Genomic DNA, 20,099 nt, shown 5'->3' on the forward strand with positions numbered 1-20,099 from the left:
TAGTTCATTATCCAAAAATGTAATGTAAAAAGGCTGGAGTGACTGGATGTCTAACATAATAGAACATTACTTCCTGCTTTGCAGCTTTCTTGGTTTCCACTTTTTGGCTAACTAACTATATTAGAAACATTTTTATTTTGTACAGTCTATTCACCCAGTTTTTATTTTTGCTCTGAACTGTTTCTTTAAATAGAAAAGAAAATTACTTTGCATAACGCAAAAAGAATGAATGCATACTAAAACCTCTGGTTAGTTCTGAAAGGAGCAAACAAAACACCTACAGAAGAACTCTTAACAGATTCTAGGGAAAAGCATCCAAAATCACATTTTTAATTATGTATAGAGACAAGTGCCTGCTAAGTGGCAGAACTGTACTGAGGACAGGATATGTTCCCTGTCCTATTTCACAATAACATCAAACACTGTAAATTACTCCTGATTGCTCATATTTCGCAAGAACATCTGCATCTTGAAAGGAAAATTGATGATAAAAGAGAATCACCTGGTGGTTTATGAAATGGAAGCAGTGAAGTGTAATTTTTACCTTTTACATTGCCATTAGATTTTCCTAACGGTTTAATTCTACATCTTGAAAAGAATGGCCTTCCCCTTTGCAAACATCAAGAAACTAAGTGAGATGGAAATCTTTGCATGATAACAATTAGTGCAATGGTAAACCCTGAGACGATTGCCGTGCTCTTACTAAATGAAAGTGTACAACGTGGAACACTATATCAGTAGTATATCAGTGATGTTACAGTTATAGTAGAGGAACTAAAGTTGTATGTGTATCTTTGAGCTTTCAATTGTAAGTTCACCCAACTCCTATGCCCTCCTCCACCCCCTCCTCCCATTAATGTAACTGCCCAAGATCTTGCTCATTTCTTTAATGAAAAAAACGATCTTATTAGTAGAGGTAGAGCATAATGTATGACAACAATGTCAGACTAACTTGCAGTCCACTCACATTCACTTTGCACTTCTTCACCCCTGCAACATTAGATAAAGTTAGCAAACTTCTTGCCTGCTCAAAACCTCTAAAACCACGAATTTCATTGAATTTACTAAAATATCGGAATACAAAAAGTACAAGGAAAAAAGAGCTGAACGATGCCCTAAAAATATCTGAATACCTTTTTTGAGTTTTTTGGACAATTCCTAGAGGAAAAAAATCTGAAAATCTCTAAGGGGCAGATGTATGAAGGGTCGAATATCGAGGGTTAATTAACCCTCGATATTCGACTAGGAACTAAAATCGTTCGACTTCGAATATCGAAGTCGAACGATTTAGCGCAAATCCTGCGATCGAACGATCAAAGGATTATTCCTTCGATCGAACGATTAAATCCTTCGAATCGAACGATTCAAAGGATTTTAATCCAACGATCGAAGGAATATCCTTCGATCAAAAAATCTCAGGCAAGCCTATGGGGACCTTCCCCATAGGCTAACATTGACTTCGGTAGCTTTTAGCTGCTGAAGTAGGGGGTCGAAGTTTTTCTTAAAGAGACAGTACTTCGACTATCGAATGGTCGAATAGTCAAATGATTTTTAGTTCGAATCGTTCGATTCGTAGTCGTAGTCGAAGGTCGAAGTAGCCCATTCGATGGTCGAAGTAGCCCAAAAAACACTTCGAAATTCAAAGTTTTTTTAATTCGAATCCTTCACTCGAGCTTCATGAATCGGCCCCTAAATGTCCAAATTTATTAAAAGCAGTCCAATAAGATCAGTGCAGCTCCCACTGACTTCTATAGGACCTCAACAACTTTAACTTGGCAGTTTGGCATTAGAGATTTTCATGGTTCTTTTACACTTAATAAATCTCTAATTTTTATAGCTTTTAAGAAAAATAGGAAAACCCCAATTGTTTTTTAAAATTTGTGGAAAAAAAACACAATTCAATTGTTGCACAGACCATATTTGGCACCCCCAGGATTTTGCATGCTTCTATTGCTCTCCAACTTTTTTTTTTACGTTTGAATGTGGCTACCGGGTAAAAAAGGCTGGGGACCCCTGCGACTGCTGGGGTGGGGGGGGGGACTGGTGGTAGAGGAAGCAGAGTGAAACAATGGCTAATAAGCAGTTTGAAAAAGGTTTATTATGGTAATACTATCTTATTTCTTATCAAAGTCCGAATTTATCGGCTGCTACAAACTCCGATCTAACCCACTTGGGTTTTTAACGCTTATTTATTATTACATTTTCCCGAAAATTACCTTTTGCGGGAAAAGCTCAGAATTTCACAATTTTGAATTTTCCCTGAAAACTCTGAATTTTTCTGAGTTTTCACCCAAAAGCTCCAAAAACATTGTGAAATTGCCCGAAACCCCCGACACAACCAAAAATCAATGGGACTTTTCCCATTGACTTTTATACAACCTCGACAGGTTTGAGATGCCGTGTTTTTATATTTTAGCCCTCGGGGTTTAATAAATTCCAAAAAAAATTTGATTTTCTTTAAAAGCCTATTTTATAACCCCAAAAAATCGTCTATTCGGAGCTTAGTAAATATTGAAGGGATGGGATGGTTCACCTTAAAGTTGACGTTTACTATAATATAGAATGTCCTATTCCTATCAACCAGGCCATCTGCTTTTTTTTTTATTGTTACTTTTAGTATGTTACATAATGTCCTATTCTTAGCAACCTTGACATTGGTCTTCATTATTTTTGCAGTATTTTTAATTATTTGCCTTCCTCTACTGCAGGCAAAAACCTATTGCTCTGTGATCTTACAAATTTGTTATTTTGTATTGCTTATCCTTCTATTCAAACCTGTTCAGTCTCTCATTCAACCACTGCTTGGTTGCCATGGTAAACAAGACCTTAGCAACCAGATATTTGCTTAAATGCCAAACTGGATAGCCACTGAACAAAACTGAAAAACCACAAATAAAAACATCAACACCAGTTGCACATTGTCTCATAATATCAATGTCTAGGTCACGCTAAAACTTAGCAGAACATCACCTTTAACTTCTAATTACACCACCATTCATTTATGATAGTCACTCTATTCCCAGGACATTTACACTAATTGAAATATGCTTTTTATAATATTATTTATTTACAATACTACTGGGCTAAATAAAGTAGAGATTATTATGGCCCAGCACTCTTATTAAACCAAGTAATCTTATATAGTTGTCACTAGAGTAACCACAATTAAGTAATCGTGCCTTCAGTGAAATGAGGGTGTCTCAAAAAATACAGTTTAAAAAAAGTTATACGATGACATTCATTGCTTTTAAACTGCGAATCTCCTTTTACAGCTTTTTTATATAACCCGCCCTCCAGTCTATTATGACATTGCCTCCCGCTCATTTGTAGAAGGGAAATTAAAGCTTTGATGTCTACGCGACAACGCAATGCATCTCTGGGAATTGTGGTTCCCATTTTCATTGGTGACCTTTCACAAGCGAATTGTTTTCAGGTACCGCGGAACTACAATTCCCATCAAGCGCCGCGATTATAGGAACTGTAACATAATGTTTCCCGTCATACCTTGCGAGCGGGCCCGGGAGAGTTTAATACATGGATTAGACTGGGGCAACGTTGTTGCTTATGTTGCTGACATAACTGTGCGGATTGCCGTGTGTTGTTGCAAGGATGAGTACCATGTTTCCTGCCTGAGTAAATATGGTGAGTTATGTATGTTTATTATGGATCCTAAAACACCCAGCACTAAAGGAGTTTTTATACTTTCCTGTATAATATACAGTGTCTGCAAATGATATGCTCTAAGGCCATTTCTATAACTAAACTCCTTTTGTAGAGCCACACAGGTTTGCACACAGACAAGATGCCATTTAACATCTTGTAGTTTTAACTGTAGTAATTAAGTGAGAGTTTAAAAAAGAATATTCACAAGTCTCAAATCTCATGTCAAGAAATATTTGCAGATATCATTTAGAGTAGACAGAAGTTAAATGTATGCATATATTTATTTGTTAAGCATTGTTAAGAAGCCACAACGCTGTATAGAATATGAAGCACAATATAATGCATGGATACTATGCAAGTAAATAACTTATGATGTATTATATATATATATATATATATATATATATATATATATATATATATATATATATATATATATATAGTACTTATTTCATTGTTCTTTAACTGTCTTTTTAAACAAATTTCTTTTCTTACAGCTGTCATAAGTACTAGAGCAATATACAGGTATGGGACCTGTTAGCCAGAATGCTCGGGACCTGGGGTTTCCCTGATAACTGATCTTTCCGTAATTTGGGTCTTCATGCCTTAAGTCTACTAGAAATTAATTGAAACATTAAATAAATCCAATAGACTGGTTTTGCTTCCAATAAGGATTAATTATATCTTAGTTGGGATCAAGTACAAGCTACTGTTTTATTATTATTATAGAGAAAAAGGAAATAATTATTAAAAATTTGGATTATTTGGATAAAATGGAGTCTATGGGAGACAGCCATTCCATAATTCGGAGCTTTCTGGATATCGGGTTTCCGGATAAGGGATCCTAGACCTGTACTATTTTAGAGACTAATCCCATATCCCCTATAAGCAGGCGTTATCAGTCTTATAGTTGTGATATTTTCTGTCTCAATGGAGATTCCTATAATCAGTACCATAAAGCAAGACCGGGTTGCTGATTTTTTTTTTAAGAAGGGAAGTCTCTCTTATGTGCATGTCGTAATGTTAACTCCAATGAATATTTTTTCCAACCCTACACTGCTTAACATATTATATCATAAGTAAAGGTAAATGCATTTAATTATTTTGACATTCTATTTAACCATCATCACAAGCAACTGTTCTTGTAGCTACAGATTCTCAGACTGAAGTGTTTTGTAACAACACAACTGGTTAGAAAGATCAAAGTGTGACCACACACTTATTTTTTGCAGTATATTTATCAAATGGTGAACTAAAACTTCCATATAGTAATAAATACTTCTCAAAAAATCATATAGAATAGAATGGACAGAAAGTGGATGATGTTTTATATGGTAAGCTCTAATTTGACAAATCTGCCCCAGTAAAGGAATTTCAGAACACAGACCCATTTTCCAGGGCAAGGCTGGAATACTTTAACAGAAATTTGTCACTATTCCTGTGAACTGTCAACGCAGATATCACTAAGATTTCCTGATTTATGGGTCCTCCTGCCTCCCCCTAACCCATCACCTTCTAATTGTGTTGAACCTGCAATGTTCTGATAGGCTAAAGGACAAAAGTAAATGATGCTCTGCCTATCAAAACAACCTCTAAGCTCATTTAGGAAGCTGTGAACAACACACCTGTATTAGGAACGGTTAATGGTAGATATCTATCTATAAATTGTCCTTTTCCGTATATATAAAGTGTTTTTGTCGTGCTCTTTAGAGTTGAATAGTATAGTGATTCAAGATCTGCAACTTGAAGATTGATTGATCTGTATTCTTAAATCGTATTTACTAATACATATAAATCTCTTGCACTGTACTATGGCATTCAATTTGGTTTGCCTATTTATCTTTAGTCTCAGTTTGGCACAGCTCCTTCAGTAAATCTGATCTGTTTTCTGACAAAAGAACTTACTATATTTAGCTCTAAAAATAATCGGGGTTTCCTTTGCTTTTAGAGGAGAAGTCTTGCTCCAAGTCAGTTGGCGAAGAGAAAGCAAGGTAGCTCATCTGAAGATGAGGACTGGTGTGAAGATGCGGTAAGTAGTTCTATAGTAGGCTTGGTTCTTTTAAGGTCTGACAAAAATATTAATACCAACAACACATTCATAGCCATTCACCTCCCTTCCCTCAACAGCAGTCCTCTGTCTTCCCCCCCCCCGTGTTATGAGGATGTCTCAAAACATATACTTTACTTTACTCATCCTTCCAGTCCAGGTAATATCTGTCCCATCTCCTGTGCTTCTTTGTTTCTTAACTACTCAAGCACAATATACTGATGTTCTTCCTCTCTAATGGCCTGCTGAACCCCCAACAATCTAGCTTTTGGTCACAACCTTCCACAGAATCTGTTTTAATGCAACTAATCTATGACTCAGCAAAACCTAAAAAAAAAATCATATTACTAATATTCCTAGATTTCTTAGCAGTTTTTGACACTGATTATAATACTTTCCTCCTTCAGTCCTTCCATTCTTTTGCCCTTCATTACACTGCCCTGTTCGGTTTTCCTCTTATTTTTTTTTATATTGGTCTTTCAGTGCCTCATACAATGGAATATCATCTTCTACTTTATCTTTCTACTCAAGGCTCTCTACCGGGCCCCTTATTATTTTCTATGTATAGTTTATCCTTTAGCCAACTAATCGTATGGTTTTCAATACCACCTCTGAGCTAATCATAATCTTATTGCCTGTCAGCCATATCTTGGATGTCCAACTGCTACTTTAAATGAAACCCATGTAATACAGAAATGGTTCTCTTTCCTGTTTCCAACACGCATATTATCCCCAAGTCTATTACCATTAACTACTGCACTATCTCCCCAGGCTCAACACCTAGGTGTAATCCTCGATGTGCTTCACTCCACGTATCCAGTCAATTACTAAATTGTCACTTAAAAAACAAGGGCCACCCCCTGGGATCCTACGATTCACTGTTCACACAAACACACCAAACAAACCATACATGTTAGGTCACGTGAGCCAATTCACAGACAGAGTTCTGTCTTTTGCTTCCACACTTCTTCCTGTAACAGTTAGAGTTGTAGTATTTCTGGTCAGGTGATCTCTGAGGCAGCACACAGACCATCACAAAATGGTGGTTCAAAACATGAGATTTAAAAGGTTGATTTTTACTTAAATGTATATTCCAGTTGGGAAGATTCTTTCATATGCCACTTAATATGATGTAAACTATCTGTTGCTTAAGTGTACATTTTGGGGGTAAAGTTTTCCTTTATTCATCTTTTCTTGGTCTGATATGGCATTTTTAGGTTCCGAAGAGAAAACGTTTAAGCAATAACCATGACATTCGAGAGAACTGGATTTCACCTTTTCGGAAACCTCTGGCACAACTAACAAATAGACCACCGTGTCTTGATAGCAAACAACATGTAGGTGTCATCTTATTTTAATACACATGCAAAAGGTTTATGATATAATAATGTTTTAAGGGTTACTGTGCTTTGTTAAACAATTTACTAGGGTACTTTACACCACTAGCCATAACCAAGTGTTGGTCAAGTGTGTAAATATATGTAAAATAAACTGTAGAAGCACTCCTTTTTAATCATTCAACATTGTAAGGCAACAAAAATAAATATAGCAATTAAAGAAACAAAAAATACTACCCTCACAGTGAGACGTCGAGGCCCTGGCAGTCTCCCAATCTAGACACACACACGGGGCTTCCAAAATACAACATTATGAGATATTATGGAGGAAGGTCACAATATGTGACTAAAACATTTGTTTGTATTAAACCATTTCCAACACAATAACATAGAACAATATGAATGCTTATTTTTTTGGGGTATGGCTGCCCAAATGGGGACACATGGACTGTATACTGCCTACTGAGTAATTTTTGGTTGGGCTCCTGCCTCTGCCCAAGTGCTCTGCAGACTGGATGAGCTTGGAGAGCCACGGGCAAACTGCAAATACATTTTTCTTTAATTGTTTTGTATTCATTTGTAATTTTTATTATTGTTTGAAATCTAGATATTCACTCGAAGAACCATGAACCAAAAAGCCACTTTTATGTTTATTGTGAAACTCAGACTGCGCTTTTTTTTTTAAGAAATAAAATGCCCCTACATTATCATTCAAAGCAAATTCAGTTAATATATAATGTTTAAATCTCCTCTGGAATTTGTAATATGTAGACTCCCATATTTGAATCCAGTCTATAGAGTTGGGCTCTCTTTATTATATTGCCACGGTGATTCTTTTAGATTTTATTTAGTGGATGATATGGAAATATTTTCTTTCACAAACATGCAATTGCAAGGCATCACAGAGATGAGCTTTAAACATATAAAGTCAAACAGGAGGATGAAACTGGCAATTGAATAACCCAATTTTCTTTTGTGATTTTACATTGTATTATTGTCAAGATTATTGCAATTTCTTTCCTTTTGTGTAATCTGCTAAATGGTTCCTCGGTATTTTGGATAAAACTGCATTTCCTGTTACGCTCTCACAAGCAATTAATCTTATTATAATAATATATGTTCTTTGTTGGCTGCATTTATAGGAGGCCTTTATTCGAAGCATATTGTCAAAGCCGTTTAAGGTACCCATTCCGAACTATCAAGGTACGATACTCTTGATAATATGCATGTTGCTGCTATAGTATCTAAAGTGTAATTTCTGCAGCAGTTTCAGTTGAATAAATAGTACAATTAGGCAATTACTTTTATATAGTACTTGAACAATAACTGATTACTTTATAAAATCATGAGTCTTTTAAGCTTTGCTTTTATATATCAAATGGATTCCTTGTGGCCAAGGAATCTACAATAGTATCTGGTTTCCACTGCATAGTGTGTTTTCCTCAGGTCTCTGCTGTGTAGCACTAGTCCCATTGTACTTTTCTTTGTCGATTGTGGAACTAAAACTTGTTACAAGTGGGGAAAGAATTATACAATGTTCCATACTTGTATTTCTTTTAGATTTTTTAGACTTGTTGGTCGTTGCTGCTTCTGTGCTAAATATATAATTCAAATGTTCACACTATTGTATATAGCAGGGGTCCCCAACCTTTTTAGCCCGTGAGCAACATTCAGATTTAAAAAGAGTGGGGGAGCAAAACAAGCACGGAAAATGTTCCTGGGTGATGCCAAATAAGGGTTGTGATTGGCTATTGGTAGCCCCCATGTGGACTGGCAGCCTACAGGAGAGTCTGTTTGGCAGTACATCCGGTTTTTATACAACCAAAACTTGGCTCCAAGCATGGAATTCAAAAATAAGCTTGTGCTTTGATGCCACTGGGAGCAACATCCAAGGGGTTGGAGAGCAACATGTTGCTCACGAGCTACTGGTTGGGGATCACTGGTATATAGAATTGATTAAAGGGGAACTATCGCTAAAATGAAAATTTAATATTAATAATTATAAGCTTCATCATACTGAAACAAGAAACTTTCTAAATACAATCAATTAAATATTCTGCATCATTTCTGAAATAATCAAGTTCATCTTCACTATTCCTCTCTCAGCATCTGTTTCTCTTCATTCTCTCTTCATGCAGCAGTTGGGTGTCAGATATTCATTGACAGTTGTATCCAATATAACAGGTAAATTAGAGTTCACTCAAATAACTGTTGCCAGTACAAACAAAATCTAACAAAATAACTGCCTTATGCACAAATTCTGCATGTAGAGAGACTTGATGTCTCGTGATTTTAATAGAATGAGATCTAATACCCCTTCTAGGCAAAAATAACCCCCTATAAGATATTTTGGATCTAACTGTCAAGGAATAGCTGACACCCAAATCCTGCATGAAGTGAGAATTAAGAGAAACAGATGCTGAGAGAGGGATAGTATCTTCTTATTTCAGTATGCTGAAGCTTATATTCATTTTTGCAATAGTTCCTCTTTATATATTTAGGTGTTATTGAACTCTTTCTGCTATAGATTCAGGTTTAGATGTTTGCATTTCTTAAAACAAAGCTAATCCTCTGCTACCACTTTAGGAGGCCTAGGACTGCGGGCTTTGGGAATCAAAAAAGCTGGTATAAGAAGAGCCCTCCATGATCCATTTGAAGAAGGTTCTTTGGTTCTTTATGAGCCACCTCAACTTAGTGCACATGATCTGCTCAAAGTGGACAAGTAGGTCATTTTTTGTCAAAGATTATTGACTACATATATTTATTTATAGCAGATGTTTCTCCTTCATAATTAGCAACTCAGAATTATTTATGTGTATTTTGGGTGGTATGGTAGCTCAATGGCTAGCATAGCTGCAGCATTGGAATTTTGAATTCAGTTCTGACAAGAGCAGTGTTTTGAGAGTTTGTCTCTTCTGTGTCTCTGTGGGTTTCCTCTGAGGCCCCAAGCACTCTGGTCTTCTCACAATATCAATAAGAAGACTGGTGAAATAAAGTTGTGGTAAGTACAAAGAATAGGTAGATATCGGTAGCTTTTGACCACGACAATATTATTATTATTATGCTCAGGAATTATACACCTTCTTGTTGTACCAATAAATGTCAGTGGGAATGTTGCTAGGTTACTAACAAAATTGTATTAAAGGGTGACAAACTTGCTGTGTAGCTATGGAAAAAGAGATTTGAGAAGCTTTGTGTAGAATGTTTACTGAGAAATGTGTTGGGTGCAAATCATAGAAATGACTTGACTACGTTTGCTGAGGTTTCCAAAGTTCCAAAAGCAAATAAGTTTTTTGCACTGGAAAATTGCCATTTTAATAACTTTCTTACACCAATGCCCCATTGGCGTTAAGTCTCTGTTTGGGTTAAACATATAATTGCTAGAGACCACACCCATTCACTTGGCTTTGCAGGGGATAAATAAATACTTGGTGGAAAGCAAGGGTGGCAAAGATAATCCCATCAATAATAAATCATCAGCCATTCATAACTTCAGGAATTGGCTCATGTGGCCTATTGAAACCAAACAAGAACAATTTGTCAATGTTTTATTAAACGTGATTTATTTTACATATGCGTTATACTAAAATTTTCATTTCAGATAAGCAAGCAAGTAAGAGAATATAAAACATGTAATGTGCCATATTATTTTCTTGGCAAATATACAGAGGTATACAAGTAAGACTGACTGTTTTCATTCTTTTTTCAGGGAGAAAGTGCCAGTCCATGTGGTGGTTGATCCAGTACTTGGGAAAGTGTTAAGACCACATCAGAGAGAAGTAATGCATGTGTTTTTTTTCCCACTCTTTGGGAGGCAGTTTACTTAGATCCATCTTTTTTACTACAGTTCTAAATAAACTGTGAATTTAATCCTGTGGAGGAATATCAGGACCAAGATTAATATCCTTCTAGGTCTTTATAAGCACAGAGGACAGTAAAAGAATTGTCATTAGTGCTGGTGACAGCCTCCATCTAGGATCACCACCACCATTTTGGCAAGTCACATTGGATTTCAGAGCTAGGTGTTTTAAGAAATCTTTCCTATGTTTTTGTGTCTGACATATTTGATTTGTAATTCTTTCGTTTTGTAGCTGAAAACTATGTATCTATGTAAGCTGACTACAATTGACTCTTATACTAGGGTTCCCATGCTTAAACCAGTGGGACTCCTTTCTTAACACTGGTCAAATCTACAACCATCCATCAACCTCAATTGATGTTTTTGTGTCTTTTGTATATGCAGGCACATGGAAAGAGCTCCCACAACCAAACTCTCCATTTATCACTTTTCCCAAGTGCACTAGCAAAATTCAAAGAGGAATTGACAATGGTTTTCCTTTATAATGTTATATTGTTCCCCCTGCTCATCGGATATTAATTTAAATTTTATTAAAATTTTATTACTTATTCCAGTTCGGACAGTAGTGTTGTAGCAAAAGCCTATCCCTATGTGGTGGTGATTTTCATTTGCAGCCAACATTTGTGAACAGTGCTAAATGTTTGGTAACTGCTGAATGTTTCATGTTTGAATGATAATCCTGATTTGAATTGATTAGTTAAGCTTCCTCTTTTCTCTTTAACATTAATATCAACTATTAGATGATGAGGAATTTGACTGATAAACATTATTTTGCAGAGTAGTATGTAAGTAAGGAGACCATGGTTGTTTTCAGGAAAAATGGATTTTGTTGTACAGTTCAATTTTTCTTTTGTAGGGTGTGAAATTTCTTTGGGAATGTGTGACAGGACGGCGTATCTCTGGGAGTCATGGATGCATCATGGCAGATGAAATGGGGCTGGGGAAGACTCTACAGTGCATCACTCTTATGTGGACCTTACTTAGACAAAATCCAGATGCCAAACCAGAAATTGAAAAGGCAGTAGTGGTTTGTCCATCCAGTCTGGTAAAAAACTGGTACAATGAAGTGGGCAAGTGGCTGGGAGGAAGAATACAGCCTTTGGCTATTGATGGAGGCTCCAAGGAGGAGATCGACAAAAAACTTAGTAAGTGCAGTAAGGAAAATTATTGCTGCACAGAGATATCGCAATTTTTTTGTAAGAAAACTGATATAGTTATTTTTTTTTCATGTAGGTGGCTTTATGCATCAGCATGGAATGCGGGTCCCTTCCCCAATTTTAATAATTTCGTATGAAACATTTCGCCTGCATGCTGAAGTTCTGCACAAAGGCAGTGTGGGGCTGGTCATATGTGATGAGGTAATGGCAGTTGATGTTTATATCAATATTTGTTTTTTACCATTCTACATACAGCTTTTATTGTCTGGTTCACATGACAAACCAAAAAAACTGAGACCATATTTTTAATACACTTGACACACACACACACACACACACACACCTATGATATAAAATATGAGGACTTTAGGCATCACCTCGGAAGGAGATGACTTCTATTTTATAATAGGGGGTATTTTATTCACTATAGAACATGCAGAGGCATACAATTGGTCCCCACCATTCCTGAAGCCCTAGAAAGTTTCATATTTGGTATTGTTTGGAAAAGCATCCTTGGTGCAGCTTTACCTTTATAGTTTGTGCAGTGGTGTCTACGCTTCCATCTGCCTCTTCATTCTGAGCACAGTTCTGATACTATGTAAATTTTTAATTACATGCACTATAGAACAAGTAACTAAGATGCTAATAAAAATACTCACATAAAGCCAGGAATTAAGCTTTGTGTATTCAAAAGAGAAAAGAAACTGTCAGATTTTTTTTTTAAATGTTTCCGTTTAGCCGCAAAGGATTTAATAATATGCTTGCGCGAAAATAACCACATAACCTGTAAAAAGATGTTGATAAAAACTTTCCTCAGCAACAGCATAGAATTAACTTTTTTTTTTTAAATAAATAGATAAGGAATAAATACATTTCTCATTTGGTGAGTTGACTGCATTTAAGAATTTTCTAAGTACTAAGAAGAATTAGAGATTCTAATAAGGCCATCATGGAAGTAATAGGAAAGCAAAAGGTAGTCATTTGCATCTGCTTTGATAAAACAATTGCTCACTCTATTTTTTTCTTGTAATAGGTTATTTGTACTTAACCATTTATAACTACTTATTAGTGTAAATTATATATATTTTTTTATTCAATATACTGGCTTTTAATTGCAGGGACATAGACTAAAGAATTCCGAGAATCAAACGTACCAAGCTCTCAACAGTCTTAACACTGCACGACGTGTACTTATCTCTGGAACACCTATTCAGAATGACCTCTTGGAATACTTCAGTCTGGTGCATTTTGTTAATGCTGGTATTCTTGGTAAGGGCGCCAACTACATCTACAATATCTGGTATTTTATGTTAGCACCAGATGGTCAGCTCTCTCTCTGGCTTCAGTACCTACTGAGAAATTTTCAAACTGTAAAATGAATGTACTGACTCCCTAATTTAGCAGCTAAGAGCTTACTTAAAACACTTGTTGCTGGCATTCTATTGGAATAAATGCAATACCTGACAAAATCTCATAATTTTATTTATCTTGTTATGACTCTCTTGCACATTGTCCCTTCATATAACCATTTTTCATAATATACACTGTAAATTATAAAGAAAACTATTGACACATATTACCATACATATTAATAATGTCTTTCTTCTCTTCCTGTACATAGGTACAGCTCAAGATTTTAAAAAACGTTTTGAAATTCCCATCTTAAAAGGGAGAGATGCAGATGCCAGTGCTGCTGACAGACAGAAAGGAGAGGAGAAACTTAAAGAACTGATCGGTGTTGTGAATAGGTGTGTTATTGCCTCCTTTTGGTTATATCAATACTTCACGCTATTCAGATTTGCAAACAGTTTATTCTCTTTGGATATATGTTTAAATTTCAGGTGTCTCATTAGAAGAACATCAGATATTTTGTCAAAGTACCTGCCAGTAAAGATTGAACAGGTGGTCTGCTGCAGGTAAGTAGCCCTTCCTGGTTCCAGTTAAGAGAATTAAATGATCAATTGGCTGCAACTAATTTACATTTTAGTAAGGATTTCCTTCTTGTGCCATGCAGAAACTTTGACCATGTATGGCTTTTGTATAGAAGACATATTGATTAAATGATGTGTGAATGCATTTTAGGAAATCAAATATATTTAAAGGAAGGAATATGGTATAATTCAAATGTTTCTGGTGGTGCATTATGCATTTTGTGTTTGCAATAGGCAGTTTGTCTCTATGAAACCATAGTTTTCTTTCATTAATCGTATACATTTTGTAAAGGTCTCCTTCATAGCCATTCGTATTTTAAGGTATTTTAGTAAAACCGATGCACACACAAAGGCCAGGTTATATTTTCCACCATTTTTGTTGCAGATTAACTCCTTTGCAATCTGAACTCTACAAGCTGTTCTTAAAACAAGCAAAGCCTGCAGAAGACCTAAATGAGGGGAAAATAAGTGTTTCTTCATTGTCATCCATTACCTCTTTAAAAAAACTTTGCAATCGTATGTATTTGGTCCAGTATTATTATTATTTATTATCTAAATTAAATCAACCAGTGACTAGGAAAATATTTTTAATCCCCTTTCCATAATTTAATATTAATACAGATCCTTCGTTGATATATGAGAAGTGTGTGGAAGAAGAAGAGGGCTTTCAGGGAGCCTTGAATCTGTTCCCTTCTGGTTACAGCACTAAATCTGTGGAGCCACAATTATCAGGTAAGAAAGCAGAAATACACCCCATCCCTCTTGTTTGTTCTGTTACAGGTTAAGTAAACATGCACACAGACCTCTTGATGATAACAAAATTGTAGCTGGGTCTCTCTCTCAAAGACCTAAAATTACCGAAACATGATGAAATTGGCCACCAGTATCTAAACATTTCTTGAAACTCTGCTGTAGCCAACTTTGCTTTAGTTTATGGTTTTAGAAAGACTGATTAATAAACAGAATATGCAGATTGCACTGGGTCCTGTGTTGTCGTGAATCTAATGTGGATTTTATAGTTTTTGTATTGTTTAATACAAACTTTATCCGACTCTCCAGAACCAATGGCTGCAGTAAAATAATCCTGCAAATAGAATCCCAGTTAATCTTGCTCTATGATCTTTGTCCCTGCAGTTGGAGTTGGAAACATTAAAGGGGATGTAAAGGCAAAAATAAAATCCAATACGAATCTCTACACCGACTGCTGTAGAGGGAAACAAACAAAGCTGCTCGAGGTCAGGGAAGTAAGCCTGTTTGAAAGTATGATTGTTTCCCTGCAGAGCAGTTAGTTTCCTATCCACAGCAGTCAGAGCAAGTAAACGAAGGGGGGAATTTCACTGCATACAGTCAGATTTCTTATAAAAACGGTAGACATTTTTTAATCATAGTATATTGGAGATTCTTTTTCATTAAAGAAAGTAAAAAAATGGGAGTTTATTTTTTGCCTTTACAGGTACTCTAACCTAACCAAATTAACTTTTTCCAAATAGACGGGTATTTTTAATTCTTCTATTTGTCTACCTTCATTTGCTACACTGCAATTCTTTTTTTTTTTTTTTTACAGGGAAAATGCTTGTTTTGGATTATATTCTGGCAGTTACTCGAAGCACTAGCAGTGATAAGGTGGTTTTGGTGTCTAATTACACCCAAACACTGGACCTGTTTGAGAAGTTGTGCCGGACAAGGAGGTAGAATATAATCAACTGACTTCTGGGGGTTATTTACTAAAGTCTGATTTTTTTTCTGGTTGGACTTTTAAATGGGAAAAACACAATTATTTCTAAGGGGAAAAAAAAAATCTATTTTTTTTTTGAGAGAGTTATTAAACCCTGATGGTGTTAAAAGTCCGTATAAAAAAAGTACTCGGATTCAGACCTGCCGAGTTCATGTAGAAGTCAATGGCAGATGTCATGTTAACATTTTGAAGATATTTTGATCTGTGCTGAGTTTCATTCAATAATCCAAAGATTTTGTGGTTTCAGGCGTCAAATCCAAAACAGTCACAGGTTTCAAGCATCAAATCCGGAAAAAAAAAACCCACACAATTCAGATTTTTTTGCAATTTTATCAAGTCTTTTCACAAACAAAAAATGTATGTGAAAATGTATGGATAAATAGGGGGAAAAGTGTGTGCGGATTTTCTGAAAAATTAGAACATTTCAGATTTTGATAAATAATCCCCTTGATGTTGCAGTGGAAGTGACTTATGCCAGAAGTCTTTAGACTTGGGTTGAAGCACCCATTTGGTCAGACATCCTTTAGCTGATATCAAGGATACATTTTAATAAAATTAACTTCTGTAGCTTATAGTATTAAACTAGCATCTACCCCAAATGTAACCTTAACTGGTTTTCAGCAATGATCCTATGATGATTTGTAATATCTCAAACTATTAGACAGTCAGACTTGTATAAGCTTTGCTCTATAAAAAGATGGTGACAATTCATAGTTTTCAGTAAATGGTAACTTAATTTGTGTGTAGTAAGATGTTTTGTGCAAAATTAGTGCCTAACTGGCTGCCAAAAATCATCATTGTAAATTTCTTATCTTATCCTCATCTTATTTTCTCTTAAAGATATCTTTATGTACGCTTGGATGGAACCATGTCAATAAAGAAGCGAGCAAAAATAGTGGAACGCTTTAACAGCCCCTCAGTAGGTATCTTTGTAAGATTTATTTTGAGATGGTATATGCAGAAAATGTGCCAGGGAGTATGATGTTAATGCTTTTGATATTGAAGCATCCCACTTTCTTGCCCTGTATTCATGACTCACGAGTAAGGAGTGCCCAGGAGTATAAGTAGCTCTGGGACTGTACTTCGGCTTGTTCAGTGAATGTTTCCTTAAGTGTTACAGTATTTGCACTTCTGCCCATAGTAAAGGAGCTCACCTTTAACTTCACCAAATTGGCAATCTGATATTTACCAAATACATAAAAATGAATAGGGGGCGCTTCTTCTCTTAGAAATCAGTGATACGTTTTTTCAGCCAGCAGCTAGTTTACTATGAACGCAATCCACTGCTTGCCGTGAGTTATTGTCCAGCTGCGAATCTGCGTAGTGTTTATAAATGAAAGTTGTTCTTCTGTATGTCTAGGAACACCTTGTGTTTTATCTATACTTCCCCTGTTAACTATACTACACCTCTGCTGGCCTATCTGATGAGGGTCTTCGTGCATGTATTGCACTCATTATATTGCATGTTTTTATTTCTGACAGAGTCCTGAATTTATCTTCATGCTGAGCAGTAAAGCTGGAGGCTGCGGTTTAAATTTAATCGGCGCCAACAGATTAGTGATGTTTGACCCAGACTGGAACCCAGCAAATGATGAGCAGGCAATGGCTCGTGTATGGAGAGACGGCCAGAAAAAGACCTGTTTTATCTACAGACTGCTTTCGGTATGTTGCCTACATGATTGGCTTGTTAAACATTAAAGGGGACCTGTCACCAAGACATAAGCTGTATAACAAAAGTCCTTCAAATAAAACATGAAGTCCAAATTCTTCTTTTTTTTTTTTTTTTTTTTAATTAAAGCATCCATCCATACCTGTTATAAACTTGTTTAAAAGTCTCAGTTGTCAATCATATACAGGTATGGGATCCGTTATCCAGAAACCCATTAACCAGAAAGCTCAGAATTACAGAATGGCCATCTTCCATTTTATCATAATTTTAAAAAGTTATTTCCTTTTTCTCTGTAATAACAAAACCGTACCTTGTACTTGAACTAAACTAAGATATAATTAATCCTTATTGGAGGCAAAATCAGCCTATTGGGTTTATTTAATGTTTACATGATTTTCTAGTAGACTGAAGGTATGAAGATCCAAATTATTAAAAGGTCTGATATCCGGAAGACCCCAGGTCCCATACCTGTATTGCCTTCCCCAACTCTATGGGGTAAATTTATCAAAGAGTGAAGTTCCGCCACTAGAGTGAAATTCTGCAGCTCTCAATTCATTTCTATGGGATTTTGAAAGGCGTATTTATCAATGGGTGAAAGTTCACCCTTTGATGAATACGCCTTTAAAACTCCCATAGAAATGAATGGGGAGTGGCAGCATTTCACTCTAGTGGTGGAACTTCACTATTAACTGCACTCTTTGATAAATATACCCCCATGCCTAAGGCATAAAGGCCGGGCAGGCAAATTACTTTATCGTTCCGTTCTGTCACTGCACCACCACATTTCCCCTCTCTCGTCACCTTCTAATTGTGCAGCCAGTTTATGGGCATGGGCATCGTATCTCCTGTTCTGGAGCTTAAAGAAGATTTTGACATAATGTACTTGTCTTAATAACAGTGTCCACAAAATGGCCGTTGCCTGCTTATTGTGATTGTGAATTCCAAAACTAAAAAAAAACAAGATTTACATTTGTTATAGTGTATGTGAAGTTTATTTTGCTTGACTAGCATCATGTAACAGGATTTGGAAATATTTCTTAAGGTGACAGGTCCCCTTTAAGGTATCCTATCATGTGATATGTTGTACTTTTTAGTGTGATGATGTTACAGATGAAATGCACTTTGAACAGTTATTTATTTTATGCTATTAACATGAAAAAGCCACTTGCACATTTTTTTAATGTATTCCTAGACTGTGGATACATTTTTATACTATATTGATTGTAATATAGAATTAAATGCTGGATAAGGCTTCCAAGATCATCACTGAATCTTCCCAACAGGGCAGCAAGGATCTTTTATTTGTTTTTATTGATGTCGCATGGTTGTTATGTTTTTCCCTATATACCAACCTTAAGAATGATTTGCATGGATTTTGAAACAAGCCCTAGTACTGTCAAAGCAGTTCTAGACTACTTTATATTTGCTGTGTGTTCATTACTTTCTGCTTTCCAGACTGGGACAATTGAAGAAAAAATCTTTCAGCGTCAAACCCACAAGAAAGCATTGAGCAGCTGTGTTGTAGACGAGGAACAGGACGTGGAGAGACACTTCTCCATTGGAGAGTTGAAAGAACTCTTCACTCTAAACGAAGACACGACCAGTGATACCCATGACAAGTAAGTGCTTGAGCAGATGAGGAAAAGAGGTCTGCTATACTCCTAATAATGAGTTATTGGTTTAGATGAGGAAACATTTTTGTTTATTAAAAACTTATCATAGCTTCTTCCATCACTGAAACCTTTATTATAGCAGCTCTTCCTTGAAATATCCAGGTTACTGCTACAGTGGTGTAGGGTTTATCTATCAACTGTCACTGTTTGTTTGTTGAGTTTACCTTACCAAGGTGCTTCAAACTGGATATTGACAAATTTGTGTAATGTCAAGGGAGCAACAAGATTCCATTTTTTCCTGTGCAATGTCTGTACTTTTATTTATGCAGATGCTTCATTCTTCTCCCAACTAGCTGCTGAATATTATATTATCCTCCTAGGTTACCTAATGTTCTTGATTCATACATCTACAGTCTAAATCATTTTCTGCTGGACTAAAAATAAATGTAATTGTTTGTTTGAATAATTTAGATTTAAGTGCCGTCGCTGTGTGAACGGGCATCAAGTCAGGCCTCCTCCAGATGGTACAGACTGCACCTCAAACCTGTCCCAGTGGAATCACAGTGCTGAAAAGCGAGGGCTGCAAGACCCAGTGCTTGTGTCTGCTTGGGATGCTGCCATTACATTTACATTCCACCATCGATCCCATGAGGAGCAAAGGGGTGTACTTTAGCTTTATTAAATCGTTTTCTGGAAGAGCGAAGAATCTGGGAGACTGCAGAATTGGAAAACCCTTTATATCTGCGGAGTTGCATGCCCTTTTCGACAGAAGAAATGTTACATTGCCTGCTTTAATGCAATGACACATCAAGTTAACTTACATCTATTTACCACTGGTCCTAAATGGTAGTGTAAAACTCTGAGGCAAGATCATCATGTCGTAATGCTTATATTGTCATTTTTCAGTAGCCCACAATATTATATGCGATTTGGAAGTAAAGTGTCAGTGCATGGACATGAGACACAGACTTCTTCCTTACAGCTCTCCACTGCCATCTACTGTACTCTACTTGTGGATGTCACTTTTTGAAAAAATTGAACTAATGCACTTTTTTGACTCCTCAACATGAATAAATACTGGATACTGA

At 36.1% G+C, this 20,099-nt stretch overlaps 1 protein-coding gene across 1 annotated transcript; it reads left to right on the forward strand.

Moving 5' to 3' along the window:
* Positions 1 to 3,502: 3,502 nt before the first annotated feature.
* On the forward strand, positions 3,503 to 20,099 carry LOC108715578 (DNA repair and recombination protein RAD54-like). The gene is made up of 18 exons (XM_018260863.2): positions 3,503 to 3,642; positions 5,612 to 5,692; positions 6,928 to 7,047; positions 8,190 to 8,250; positions 9,634 to 9,769; positions 10,757 to 10,826; positions 11,763 to 12,051; positions 12,140 to 12,264; positions 13,182 to 13,332; positions 13,685 to 13,811; positions 13,905 to 13,979; positions 14,380 to 14,510; positions 14,616 to 14,726; positions 15,559 to 15,682; positions 16,570 to 16,648; positions 17,212 to 17,391; positions 18,854 to 19,017; positions 19,483 to 20,099. Exons 1-18 carry the CDS (start codon positions 3,640 to 3,642, stop codon positions 19,682 to 19,684), a joined length of 2,229 nt encoding a protein of 742 aa, XP_018116352.1. The 5' UTR covers positions 3,503 to 3,639; the 3' UTR covers positions 19,685 to 20,099.

The sequence above is a fragment of the Xenopus laevis genome, chromosome 4S (assembly GCF_017654675.1).
Source record: "Xenopus laevis strain J_2021 chromosome 4S, Xenopus_laevis_v10.1, whole genome shotgun sequence".
NCBI classification, from domain to species: domain Eukaryota; kingdom Metazoa; phylum Chordata; class Amphibia; order Anura; family Pipidae; genus Xenopus; species Xenopus laevis.

What these genes read in the sequence shown, in the direction of transcription:
- LOC108715578 (XM_018260863.2), top strand. An exon ending in TAAGACCACATCAGAGAGAA is followed by an intron (nt 10,827 to 11,762) that starts GTAATGCATGTG and finishes TTTCTTTTGTAG; the next exon opens with GGTGTGAAATTTCTTTGGGA. An exon ending in CTGATCGGTGTTGTGAATAG is followed by an intron (nt 13,812 to 13,904) that starts GTGTGTTATTGC and finishes TTTAAATTTCAG; the next exon opens with GTGTCTCATTAGAAGAACAT.